Below are 14,694 nucleotides of genomic sequence, written 5' to 3'. Positions count from 1 at the left end.
CACAGAATAGGGGGAAGCATTTATGTTACTTTTCTAACACATGTGAACAAGAACAACAATAATTAGTTATATCCTCTTAGAAAATAAAATAAATCTTTAGAAAGAAAAAATTAATACTCTGTGGATACTGAACTCTAAACAGTGAAAGAATATATGAGACGTGACTATATGTGGTCATATTCAGATTTTGCTGTCTTGCACATCTATGGTGGTTGCTTAATTATAATCTAGATTAATAGCCTCAAAAACATTCACATGTTTCTTTGATGGGCAGTGTCTTTGATCTTTAAAATTAGGGATGTGAGTTTGAAAGAATCTCACTTGTTTTTGAAGGTAATTACACCAACAACAATTCGGGTCCTATCAGTGCTAATTCACAAGAAGAAAAAAAACCTTTTCCCCTTTTATACACCAGAATCATATCACCCCATATTCTTATTCCCACCAGGCTGTACATATATAAATTCCTTTATCTTTCTTCAAAGTTAAACAAGAGTGCTTGTGTGCATCTATCATTTCATTTTTAAGTGTATGTAAATGTACACACATTTTGGTCACTGTTACACATCTATTTTATATCCTCTGGACCTCTACCATGCTTTTGACCATTTTCATTAAACCTTTCAATTCCTCCAGCTGCATCCTTCTGTCTCATTTTGCAGAATCAGTAACAACATGGATTTTAATCTCACAACACATTTCTTTTTCTTAAAAGCAAAATAGTCATGTCTCCTTCTCCATCTCTCTCCCCAAACTACTGCAAAACCTGAGAACAATTGGCCAAATTCTTTCCTTTGTTTGGAGCCCACTGACTTCAACTGAAAATATGTGTGGCACGTGAAAGAAAAATAATGGCCCGATTTTTGGCAGGTGTCACATGTTATCTTCTCTTAGGCTACATGGTCTGTTTATAACATTCATCTGATAACTCTTGAACCTGGTTTAAACAATCTCATATCTTAAATTTGCTCTCATTCTGTGTTTCTTAGTTGTCATTGTTATTTCCTTGTATTTCTTAATTTCTATTTCCACTATATTTCATCTTTGGAAAATGTTTGTGTATAATTAAAGTTCATATTGATCTCTGTAGCATAGTTAACAATTATTGCATGTTGTTTTGTATGTTTTGGTTATCCTCATCTTCTTTCTTTTGATTAGAATTTATTGCCCTGTCTCAAAGTGTCTCAAAAAAGTGCTGCTTTGTTGGGTTTTTGTAGTGACTGTATTTACCTGGGATCATTTCAATACTGCAGCATAAACCATTGCACATTTTATTAATATATCACAGAGTTGCTGCTTTGTATGTATATATTTTTCCCTTTCCCTTTGAAGCTGGCATGAGGAATGGTGGTGGTGGGGGGAAGAACAAACAAACATCATCAAATATCTTTGTTTTCCAGTATCTCATTTTATCTTAGAGCCTTGAGGACTTTTAAAAGTATGTAGCTGCATAATAATATTTCATAGACTCTTATTTCCTATCTCACTGTGGGATCAAAGTTCCATTTGTGCAGTATCATTTCACATGGTCATATTTTACTCTCTTTTCCTAGAACTTCAGACATCCAGAGCTTAAGAAAGTCTATGTGGATCTGACATTACCCCAGCGGATAGCTTTGCTATTTTCAAGTTATTTAATTTGCTCCTATTCTTTGCATCCTCTGCTCTGCAGGTTAGAATCCTATTTGGAAAAAGATCTAGGAACCATAATTGAATAAGTCTTTGTGCACACTGGAATTCAGGCTTGTTCTTGGAGTTTATCCTAATGGTTGCAAATTCTCCTTCCCCTCTCTAATCCATTCTGGTTATAAATTCAGTGAGTTCACTTGATAGCTACATAGGAATACAGGTACTACTATTCTATATGAGGCCAGTGATCTATCTAAACCAGGATTCTATATCCAACAGTGGCCAATACCATCTCCTTCGGAGAAAGGAGTGAGAAATTCTGTCGAATGCACTTATAGTATAGTATGTTTGACAAAACTTTCTTTCAAATCTTCAATACCTAGAGGACAGTTTATGCCCTAAAGCATGATGGTTACTATCTTTCCAAAATTCATGATTTTTGTTAACATTTACTATTATCACTCTGGATGATATTATTATCCATTTTAATGTCAAATCTTTTCCCCTTCAATGACTTCTTGTGGTAATGAATTCCACAGACTGATTGTGAGCTGTGTTTACCATGTGGCAGGTCTCAGAAATGTTTAGTTCAGTTGCTAGACTTACTGCTGAAACAGATTTCCTGACAAAATCCTTCTTGTTGGAGGAGAGAGAGCGAGAGCATCTGGAGCACTGGGCCAGTAAAAGACCTGAGGCCTGAACCATAGTCAGTAAAGTCAGGCCATAAACCAAAGCCAGGCCAAGTATTAAAACAGATACTTACAAGTTCATGGTCCAATACATGAACTTTGCAAGGGGTTATTGCTAGTTTGTTGCTAAAACACAGGCAGTCCTAAGAAACAACAGATACTGGGTATGTACGTGAACACATCTCAGAAGATTAACACAGGTACGTCCTGACCTAACCCAGATAAAAGGGTTTGACAGAAGTGATGAATGGGGATGTTTTGCCTAAGTCATCTGGAGCAAAGTATAAGGGGAGGTAACAAGCAGATGTTGTGAAACATGTAAGGTGGCATGTAAGTTGTTTGACTCAGTCTGTAAATGTTGGGGTACCTCTCCTTAATACTTTGTGTGGCCTAGGGGACAGCAGAGAGTCCCACTGCTGACTGAGCCACTCCTTGTCACTGGGCACTCATGTGTTAGTGTAACCTATAACCAAGGAGCCAGAGCACTAGACTGTGCCTTCAGGGCAATAAACCCATGTCCGTGGTCTTTCTTTATGACTGACATTGAGGCCGGCTGAATTAGTAGGCTGCATTTTCTGCTAGTGCTAATAACAGTGGAGCTCCAAGAAAAGAAGCACTGAGCAGCTATAACAACCTGGCAGCAGTAACAACATTCTTCAGCAACATTCTTAACAACACTTGCAATTTTTCTTGTCTGGGACCTCTGATGCAGCATGCCATTCTCATTCTAATCCTCTAATGCCTCCATGTTATGCTTATTTCCCCCCACAGCTCTCACCCCATGTTACTGGAACAACAGGCTCCAAGGGATATTTTTTAATCTTTCTCATTTGTAGCGTGTGTTGCTTTGATTGTTCAAACTATAAGTTAACTTTAATTGGAATTGACTTCAGAGCTGGAACAAGCCTATTAGAAATGAGTGCTTTAGTACTTCTGCCCCTCTCTGGCCCTCATCTTTCTCTTAAAGTAGGCCAGACTCCTATTTGTTGTTTTCAACATTGATGCATATTGAGCAATAATCTTAAATGAAGCATCTATCAGTGATTCCTGCAGTAGATCTTTCTTCTTCAAAATGTATCAGTGTGTGTGTATACACATCTACCCTGATATAACGCAGTCCTCGGGAGCCAAAAAATCTTACCATGTTATAGGTGAAATCGTGTTATATTGAACTTGCTTTGGCCTCGAGCATTTCCGTTATTAACACAGTATTTGACACAATAAGTTTTATTCTTGGTGTTGTTTTAGAAAGGGCGCAACTGATGTCGTCCTTCGCATCAAGCCCAGGGTCGGGGCTCGCAGCTGCGCGCCAGGGTCGGGGCTTGCAGCCATGTGTCCCTGTCGGGGTCGAGACTCACAGCCGCGCACTGGGGTCAGGGTTTGTAGCCCCACAGCTCCACACAGGGGTCAGGGCTCGCAGCCCGGAGCAGGGGTCGGGGCTCGCAACTTGCAGCCGCGCGTTAGGCTCGGGGCTCGCGACCCCCACATAACTAGGTCGTGACCCCTGAGGGTTCGCAACCCCCAGTTTGAGAACCAATGTTGTAGATGAGACAGAAAACCATTTTTGCTTTACCGCGTTATATCCAAATTTGTGTTATATCGGATCACGTTATATTGGGGTAGAGGTGTATATAATATTATACTGATATATGGTTTGTATCAGTGTTTATTGATACAGAATGTATCTGTGTGTGAATATATATATACACATGTCTGAAACATCTGCTTTTATATATAAAATCAAAACGCCTCATTCATATATATGAGTGATTTTTTTGATTTTTTTCCCTCCAGTATGACTCCTCACGTTTATCCAAGTTTAAATTTCACTGCCCAATTTCCAATATGCTTAGATTCTTCAGGAGTCCGTCTAAATCCTCCTTAGTTTTTACCAACTGGGATGGGACATACTGTAATCTGATTTCACCACTTTTCTGCCCATTTCATTCATTACATCATTACAAAGTATTCTGATCAACACTGATCCCAACATATTTTCCTTTCAGAGGAACAACTTTTCACAGAGGCTCTGTTCCCTCTCACTAAATCAGCTTTTAATCTACGACAGCACATTGGCCACTCATTCTGTAGTTATTTATTTCCCTTAATAGTCTCTTGTCAGAGACCTTGTCTCAAACCTTTAGAAAAGCCAAACAAATCATGTCAACTGGCTCTCCTCCATCACTATTCCACTTACTTTTTTCAAAGAATTCTAACAGTTAGTGAGACATGATTTACTCTCACTGAAGCCATGCTGTTTTAATGCTATTAATTTACACTTATCCAAGTATTACGTTACTCTGTCTTTAATATACTTTCTCAGTCAGTTTCCCCAGAACTGAGGTGAGGTTCATCACTCTGCAGTTCCTTCACTTAAGATGTAGTACCAGATTATCAACTTTCTTATTCCCTTGACATCTGGGGAGTTCATAGCAGGAGTTATTGCAGACTGTTTTGCACCAACCAATGCTGAAACAGCCAAAACAGCTACTTCAACTATGTTATTTTCCTGGCACATCCCACTTACCCTGACTGTGGCCTTCTTATATCTCATTTCTCATCCATCTTCCCAGTTAATGTGTTAAAGAAACCCATTCCCCTTGCAAGGACTCATGCTTTGTGCTCATTGGGGATGGAATTTTCAAAAGGACTCATCATTATATTCACTCTGCTCCCACTGAGGTAAAACTTCAATGGGAGTAGTTAGGCCAATTCTGAGACCCAGATCCCTTGATTTCAATGGGAGTTAGATGCCTAAACACCTTAGCAGATCTGGAACTGAGTTCCTCTCAAAATTCCACCCAGAAAGTGCATGTAAGCACCTCCTAGAGGGCTCAGAGACAATATTTTAATCTTAGAGACTAGTTACGGAAGAAGAAGACCCAAGAAAGGTTAATCAAAACCTAGTCTGTCTGCCAATCCCCCCTTTTAACCAAAAGCTTCAAATCTTTTCAACACTCCAGTTTTAAGAATGAGAAGTACATGGAGGGAAAGCAATGCCCATTTTCCCCCACAACAGTGTACAACAGTGCTTCAAGCTTTTCTGAATTTCCCCCCACAACACAGAGCACTGTGGATGCAGAATTCTAAGGAGATTGTCTTTTAAAATAGCATTTCATCACCATACATCTCATTTTCTTTAGTTATAAATATAATCTTTATTACTACCCTGTGCACAACACCACCCTCTTGATAATGTGACATAAATAATGTATAGAAAAGCTTCATTTAACTTTAGTGCTATTGAGATTTATTTCTGCAAAAGAGTTACATTTGGAAAGCCTGGATAGCTACTATTCCTTTTCACTTGCAGCTTCATATGGATGTCCCAATGAGGCTTTTAAATCTTAATTAAAGCTCACTTTTACTATGCACCTGTTTATGATTAGGCCTAAATTATAGTTTAATGCATGTTGCATTGTAATAAGACAATTTGCAAAGAAACTGTAAAGCACACCGAGGTCTCAGTGGTTGTGTTTTTTATGACTAACCACATAAAACTCAAGATTTTACTATTTACTATAGGCATAATAATAAAATCAATTTGTTGTCCTCATACAATTATATATATAGTACTAATACTATAGCATATCCTAGTAGCATCTTCCATAAATGAAACTGCAAAACAGATTCAATTTTAATCTGTAGCTGAAACAGATGAAAACAGAGGGGATGCTCACCAGTGTTGGTGGCTATTGTCATTGGTCCACATTGTGTTGCATCATCTTGTGACAATGATGGGATATAGCAAGAAGAAAAGAAAAAGTGCATCTGAAAATAGTTCATGTTCCCAAGCAAAATCATAGCCACTGAAAGATTACATTTTTGGGTTCAGTTGGCACAGTTTGTGTGGACACATGCTTAGTATTCCTATCTCCCTTTGTTTTGATGCCAGCATTTATACTTTACCAGGATGGAGGATCTGTGACGAAAATGAGTTCAGTCACTTTTAGCTATTTTCTTAATTGGAGGAGAATTTTAAAAAGTAAAACATTTTTTTTCCCTGTACCAATAACATTTTTACAACTTCTTCAGTTAAATAGGGCTACTGACAAAACTGGCTTTACAGATGCGACGTATCAAGAAAATACTCTTATTTTAAGGTTGCAAGTAGCCTTGTTTCTTCAGAGGAATTTGGTCTGGATTAGGCAGTTATGAGCATTTCACATAGAATGTTTGCTGTAGGAATAGGAACAGAATCCAGATCCAAATCTTATCCACTAAACTACAGTGACCCCCTGACAATTTGCTTCAGCTTTCTGTGTCTTAGTCACAATGAGTAAAAGTTTCAACATTTCCTAACCTGTGTCCCATTTTCCAAAGTCGAAAACAGATTAATAATACTTTAAGGAAAATTTGGGGATTTAATTTCTTAGATGAAAACAACAGGGGGCGGGGGGAGGGTACAGAGATTCAATCTATAGGGTCATAAGGTTAATTCTAGTTATAAAAGGGAATGGTTGAGTTTCTCAAATTAGGCAATATTCTTAAAAAATGATACTGTTTAGTTATTTGTCAAGAAATATGAAAGCTGATATTCAACCCACACAAAAAGGCTAAATTCCTCCCTGATATGAGAACATTACCTATAATGGAGTTGTGCCCGAGACAAATTGGTACCAATGTGCTTAACAGAGGAAAAGGTTGTAAATATATATAGATGAATAAATATATGTATTTGTATTTTTTCTGGAATTAGAGAAATAACATGTATACCTCAAATTCTCCTTTACCTCCAAATTGGTGGGAAAAGGCCTGCCTTTGAAGAGAACCTATAGACAATCGGTATAATATTCCTTAAAAAGAATTATTAGTCTTGCATTCATAAGATATGGAAGCTTTTCTGTTACACGTCTACTAAATGTATTATTTACCTATCTCAGAAGCAGCAACTGTGATGTTGTACCAAGGTGTTTCCTCTCTGTCAAAGATCTTGGCAGTCTTAATGTTTCCAGTGTTAGCATCAATGATGAAATACCTATCTTCTTCTGTATTATGGTCAATGAAATATCTATGAAGGAATAAAAAAGCATAAATGCACAGATCTACTCCTTGTGGCATATATAATTGCAGAGCTGAAGAAGGCTACAAAGGAATATAATATGGGTTAATTTGTAAGTCTTTAAAAATGGCGCAGATTTTTTTAAAAGGTTAGGAGAAGTTCTATATTATCAAAGGATCCAAAATAAAATTACATTTATTTCTTATTTCATCATGCAACTTGATTTATTTATTCAAAACAAAATTTCCACAGGAATTTACAAGACACATTTTGCCAGGAGTTGATTTTTACATAGCAGGGGAAAAAAAGTTAAATTCTATTATTAATTATTTGCTGTGACTGCAATCTCTCTTGTTTGTTTATTTCCTGTACCAATAGTGTAGCATGTCTCACTGATAATGAATTTTGAAACTGATGACGTAAGATATTTTACAACATTAAGGGTTGCTGGGATCAAAAATAGCTGATTCATGAAACTGCAAGTGACACTGGACTAGAAGCAGAACTAACCAAGCTTAACTGCCTTGGCTTGTTGGCATGTTTCCTAGCAGTGAAAGTGAGAGCCTTGAAGTAAGGAAAGAAAAACAACAACAACAAAACAGAGTGAGGGAACACAAAGAAAGAGATTGGCAAGCAATATTTTTCAATGTATAATTCATTCACGATTACTTTTAATAAATGTATCATTTACAGACTTCAGTCAAGCTTTCTTTCTAACTTCAGGCTTGTTCATAATCTCTGACAAAAAACAAAGGAAGAAGATACTGAATATCTCTTATGTACTGTAAATGGTTCTTCAGATAGTTTATGACAGTCGTGCTGTAACTGTGATAGTTTGAACATACAGAAGTTATGTAGGTCAAAACAGTAGTTTTGACATACCACATCCAAAATGAAAAATATTTTCATTATGATTTATATATCCCTACAAACATGTATTGTACATTGCAGGATAATAAAATACATAGTCCCTATTCCAAGGAGTTTCTAATTTAAGAGTCTGGCTCCTGCAGACACTGGCTACTGGACACATTGCTTATGACTGAGAGGAGACCCATTATTGACTATTCACAGTAGTATGTACTACACTTATTTTTGTTTGAACATGAACACTGTACTCTAGGATTAGATATAGTACAATAAGTACAGCTAGAGATGGGAGTAAATGAGATAAGGATTACAATGATAGGAACACATGGATGCTTATGGATAACTATCAAATCACTAGACAAACTATATCTATATTATACTTGATTTTCACAGCTGCATAACAAATGGTGGCTTTAGTTTTTAAAAGAGGAACAGCTTTGTCCACATCAGTTACATATGGCGACAAAGCTCTGACCTTGTCTCAGTGGGCACCGCACTTCCTGGTGGATTACGCTAGCCTCAGAGGCTCACTCTGACCCTCCACATAGCCCTTCTTTCTCTAGAGGCAAGAGTCACAGCCTACTGAGCCATTTTCATCATAAGCCAGCAAGGGAGGTGAGGAGAAGCTACCTTCCCTCGCACAGTCTCTGTTGTCTCCCAGTCTCGGTGATTAGTTGGGGAGGGGAGGGGGAGCCCGGGCCCACGCTCTACTCCAGGCTCCAGCCCAGGAACCCTGATAGTAGCAGCTCTTGGTAGCTCTTGGCCACTTCTCCACAGCAGCCCCCACTTCCTCAATATCTACATCACCCTTACCTCAGGCCTCCTTTCTTGTGCCTGATAAGGTTTGTTCTACTCCATTTCTCCAGCAGCATGACTTCCTCCTACAGCTCCTGTCACACGCCCTCCACCTGACTAAGTGGGAGGCTTTTAACTAGTTTCAGCCAGCCCCTGATTGGCTTCAGGTGTCCCAATCAACCCTAGCAGTCTCCACTGCTTTCTGGAAGAATCTTAATTGGCCCCAGGTGTCTTGCTTAACCTGGAACAACTGCCATTTGGTTACCATGGTAACAGGGATTTGTTTAGCCTAGGGCTAACATACCTGTTTCTCACTACTTTCCTATAGCCATCTGGCCTTGCCCCGTCACAATATGTATATTCTATGGGAGATTAAAGCACTCAGTGTTGAATGAATAATTTCATTTTTATTTTTGTCACTTATGAAAATAATTTATTTCACTCACTGTTTCAGTTCACTTACTATGATATTAGAGAGAGAGAAAAGTTTTGAATCAACCCACAGTTGTATTTACTTTTTCTCTAGTTTTATTTACATACAGTTAGGGATGTATCTTTAAAAAAACCCATCTATTGGGTGGCTACATATTTTCATGGCAAAGGTAAGAGAAATTTTCTTTGGCATAAATAAATGGACTACTGGACTGTTCTTTCATCTTCCCTAATATCTTATATTGAGAGAGTGCTTTCCTGTCTTCTAAGAGTCCAGAGTCCTCCTTAAAACCACTTCTTGCTTAAAGATTTCCAATACTAATATTTTCATTGAGTTCTCCAACCTCCATGTGTCCCAATTGTTTCTTGTGTATCCTATCTAGAAGCATCTTACAAGTAGTTAGTGTAGCATGGAGTCCCCCTGATTTCATGTGCAGAAGAAATGATGTGCAGAAGAAATGGACTATGTGCAGAAGAAATGATGCATGCAGCACTGTTTGCTGGATCAGACTCTTAGATGATAAACTCTTCACTTGTATTTTATAAGTATCTTGTCTCCTGTGTATGGTGAACCATTGTAGGTATGACCCGAAGACCATCCCAGTGCCAGAGCGCCAGTATCTGGTAGTGCGTTTCAGCTAGTCTGACCAGTTCAGTGTATCCCAATTAACTTATGTTATAATCTATGTCTAGTAGGTATTTTGTTACGCAGTGTTTCCCAAACTTGGGAAGCCGCAGACAATGGGCACTGCGGGAAGCGGTGTGGGCTGAGGGACACACTGGCCGCTGCTTCCCACAACCCCCATTGGCCAGGCACAGTGAACTGCGGCCAGTGGGAGCCACAATCAGCCAAACCTGCGGACGCGGCAGGTAAACAAACCAGCCTGCCTCACCAGGGGCTTTCCCTGAACAAGCGGCATCCCAAGTTTGGGAAACACTGGTGTAAGGTATCGTTAGAAAACCAGTATCACAATAATCATTAATATTTTTGCGTGGTGTATGATAAATTCCCCAAGGGCTGAACAAATGGGAAGGAAATATGGGACTAAAATGTGTTTGAACCAGAGAAGTCTGGGGAATGGGTAAACATGTTTTTTTTCCTAACAAAGGAAAGGTCGATGCCCCCCTCCAAGTGTAATCAGAGACAATTGGCAATCACAGTCAAGTGGCCATTCATTGGCATATCAGAGGCAGCAGGGGCAGATCAGTTTGCATTGCAGAAAGCACCAACAAGGAAGACAGCAGCCTGGAACCTTCTCCATCAGACGCTATGGCACCTTTCCCTCACAGCAGGGGCACCGAACTTTGAGAAGGATACTGTAAAAGATCCGGACTCACCTGGCGGTGCCTCCTGCTAGTCTTTGGGAATTAGCTCTTTTCCAGCCTGGAGCACCATCTGCAGGCCGGTGATCTGCACAGCTCTGGCCCCCCTGTCCCTCACAGACCCTGGTGTCCCTTTCTCTGGGGTTTTGCCCCCTGGCAGTACCCCCACACTGCCTCAGAGTCCCCTTCCTGGGGAACCCCCAACCCACTATCCCCACCTTGCCTCAGTCTGGGCTACTGCCAATCATCACCAAGCCCCCACTCCCTGGAGCAGACTGCAGTGTAAAGGCCACTCATCACAGGCAAGAGGGTTTGGACCTGTTGCCTTCCTCTGCCTCCCAGTACCTCTGTGGGCCTTGGACCAGGCCCTACAGCCTGGGGAGTTGCCAGCCTGGAGTGCCCCGGCTAAGCCTGCTCCTTCCCCAGCATTGCACCACCCTCAGTACCCTGTCAGGCAGGCAGGCCCTGCTCTCTCCCAGCCTGGAGAGAGATTCCTTGGGCCTCTGGCTCACAGCCTTTTTATACAGGCCAGCTGGGGCTGATTTGGGCATGGCCCAGTTGCGGCTGCTTCCCCAATCAGCCATCCCCAGCCACAGCCCTCTCCAGGGCTGCTTTTAACCCCTTCTATTTTAGGAGCAGGGTAGCCACCCCACTACAGATGCATTTCAAAAGTTCACTGGACTATAAATGTCAGAGGCAAAGAACCCCAAGTTATCTTTCACCTAACAAACAAAGGAACCAAACACTTTGTATTTGGTGGGAGATCCAAAGGGCCCCAAAAGTACTGAGTACAATCTTGTTTAGGTTAAGCTACTGATTTTTGTCAGTCCCTTGAATGGACACTTTGCTGTACTTATAAAGTACTATGAATGCATACTATTGGTGCTCTAGAAATAAGCTTCCTGCCTCTTAATGACCAGATCCACTGGATTCAGGTTGATGACCAAATAGCTCCACTCATATAGCCTATTTTAGAGCTAGATGACTATACTTCACCTAGGTTTTTCAATTTCTTGGTCCAATCAACAACAACACAACCCAGAACAAACAACCAAACAAAAACCACCTTGCTGCTTATGACATTAATTAATTACATTGTTATTACTCTTAATAATACTAGTAATGAATGTTGGTGCTTCTGTAGAATAGAAAATGGGGATAGCATCATTGAAGTTCTAAAGCTTCATATTGTTTCTTCAAAACTGAATTTTTATCATAGATGAAACTAGATGCAACCTGTACCACCCTTTTGTCAGGAGGGGGTCTGTGCCCCAGAGGGGGATTCGCTGAAGAGAAGGTCAAATGGAATGTGAATCACTGTTTTCCTTGGGTCTTCTGACCCAGTTTCTGGTCAAAGGGGGTGGCGGCTGCACTGGCCAGCTCTATGTCTTTTAGTTGAGCAGCGGTTGCAGGTGTCCTCAGTTATCTTAAGAAAAGCAAAGTATATTTGCCATGAGGCAGAAACAAAGAGAAGTTATAAAGAAAACAAGCAGTAAGCAGAATATTACCGTAGACAGATGTGAAAAGCAAAGTGAGTTAAGCTCTGAGCTTAGATACAGAAAATATTGGGCAAGGGAGATTTTCAAAAATACTAAGGATTTTAGAAACACAATCACTATTGATAGTCTTTCACTGAGATTTTTGCTTCTAAATCCCTTAGAAGCTTTTGCAAAATCCCACTAAATTAACTGAAGATGCCGTATAATACCAAATCTGTCTCCCTGTCAAGCCAAACAAGCTGTCAGTTGGAGTTACTGCATGTCTCTCTCCAGTCATTTTGTTTTATTGAAAAACCTAGCTTTTCATCCTATCCTAACCCCTTTTATTGGCTTACACATTACATTATAGATAGTACAAACCCAGTTTGGTGTCTGTCTCATACCTCTCAACAGCTATGGACAATAAGAAATGTTCTTGTTCAATTGCCCCTTGTCATCTGGCATACATAGCTATCTGACCAAATAATCCTCCATAAATCATTTTTGAGACAGACCTGAGTTCACAACTCCCAATACATCTTTGACTTTACACATCAAAGCATGCTTAGCCAGGCAACCCTTAGATAAACTGTTCATCCCCAAACCAAAAATATCACTCAAATAAATAGGTATCTTGGCATACCTATTAATCACACTATCCACAGACATACTATTATATAATTAAATAGCACTACAGTGATACCTATTGGGAGACTTGATTTGGCTTCAAATCGTAGCAGAGCCTCTTTCTTCACAAAAGACTCTCAGATTTAAAGCAAAGGTGAGAGGGAAGATATCTCAAACAGTAGCGCAGAAAAAAGTAAGTTATTCCTTTAAGTTTACTGCCTGTGATCAAAAGTTTGCACAAAGATTTTGATCAATACAAACCTTAAGGATACTGCAGCCTATTGTTTATGTAAGAATCAGTCACATAATACTGAGTGATGTGATGAGTATAACTAGCTTTGACTGGTGTCTTGAGCCTAACCTCAGTGGATGTGTTTTGATTTTAAAAATGCATCTCAGAGGACTGGTAGATTGCCACCTCCACCTGCAAAATGGAGAAACAGGATCCCAAAAGGCCAAATTTCTACTTCTTAAGAAAATCTCCCACTGTTGTTAACTCTGTTTTGTCTCATGGCAGAAGTACTCCACCACTCTAGTGTGAACTCTAGTACTCCAGTACTCTAGTGTGAACTCTAGTACTCCACCACTCTAGTGTGTTTGTGTGGTGGGGGGAGAGCATAAGGAATCTTTGCTTCCTTGCAATTTCAATCTGCACATTCCTTTTAGGGTCATGGGCGAGGGGGTGTGGCCTCATTATCCACTAGAACTTAGCAGATCTGGATAGCCTTGCCTCAGGGGTGAACAATGGAATATATAACACTTCACAAAGGGTTGTAATAGATGTGCTGCCTATGCACTCCTGGGAAAGCTCCACATGGCCAGTTACGACAAGCAGTGCCAAACTGATGCAATCCAACCCAGAAAGATTTAAACCTGTACCCTTCCCCATCAGACCCTAGCAAAAGAAGGCAGCCTAAGGTTGACATCTGATTTCAAAAAAAAAAAAAGAGTCCCCAGTCATCCTTACTGGTGATCACTGGGGCTGAATCTGTATATGAACTCTAAATTGATACAAGGGGTTTCACAATCTTAAATATAGATAGAAGTAACTGTTTGGCTCTAAAGGAAGGAAACTGGTAATATTGAGGCTTTCAGGCCTTAAGAAGGGTTATTGAATGTGAAGATTCAAGAGAGAGTGGTTAGATCTTATATCCACAGTCCTCCATGTCCACCCTGGTTTGAGTCTAAACACATTTAATCAGTTAATGATAGCCATTTCACTTGGGTGACCTCAAAGATTTAAAAGCCATTGTTTACTTTATTGGCAAAACCAGGTTTGAGCAGGGTCTTTCCTGTCATCCTCATGCATTCAAATTACAAGATATTTCTAATGTTCTTCTGGAAAGAAGTCGTGTGCCAGTTGAAGGCAATGGTGCTTAACATCTGCATTGTCCCCAAGAAAATATAAAAGATTATGGATTTGTCTCATCAGGCAAGACTAAAACTCAGGAGACTGTAATCCTATCCAGCTCTAAATTGGCACTGATGAGAGACTGAGGATTGTTCTAGTCACTGTCCTGCCTTAAGTATACAAAAAGGTCTGAGGATAGATAAACTGGCTTAGATATCTAAGAGGCTTTACAAGTTGATTAGATCCAATACAATCAAGTCTTGGAACAAATTTCAAATGACCTGAACATTTCTGAGTATGCGTGGGCACTGTCAGAGAGCTGGGTGCTCCAGCTGCAGCTAGCCACAGCTTGCTGGTCAGAAGACAGAACCTTCATTAAACATTACTAGAGCCCCTCAAATGTGGACAAATACAACTCGGCAGATGCAGCCTTCAGATGCGCCTCCCAAATGTGAAAAAGCCCACCATGTATAACAACAGATTACTTTTCATTCTGAG

At 40.0% G+C, this 14,694-nt stretch overlaps 1 protein-coding gene across 9 annotated transcripts in view; it reads right to left on the bottom strand.

Moving 5' to 3' along the window:
* Positions 1–14,694, bottom strand: part of CDH18 (cadherin 18) — an 831,624-nt gene that overhangs the window by 50,338 nt on the left and 766,592 nt on the right. For all 9 annotated transcript variants that reach the window (XM_048839639.2, XM_075125429.1, XM_048839637.2 and 6 more), the window contains one exon: positions 7,193–7,329. In XM_048839639.2, coding sequence (XP_048695596.2) covers positions 7,193–7,329 — 137 coding nt within the window. The remainder of the gene's footprint in view (positions 1–7,192; positions 7,330–14,694) is intronic.

The sequence above is a fragment of the Caretta caretta genome, chromosome 2 (assembly GCF_965140235.1).
Source record: "Caretta caretta isolate rCarCar2 chromosome 2, rCarCar1.hap1, whole genome shotgun sequence".
Classification (NCBI taxonomy): Eukaryota; Metazoa; Chordata; order Testudines; family Cheloniidae; genus Caretta; species Caretta caretta.
This window is presented reverse-complemented; position numbering and strand designations above follow the sequence as displayed.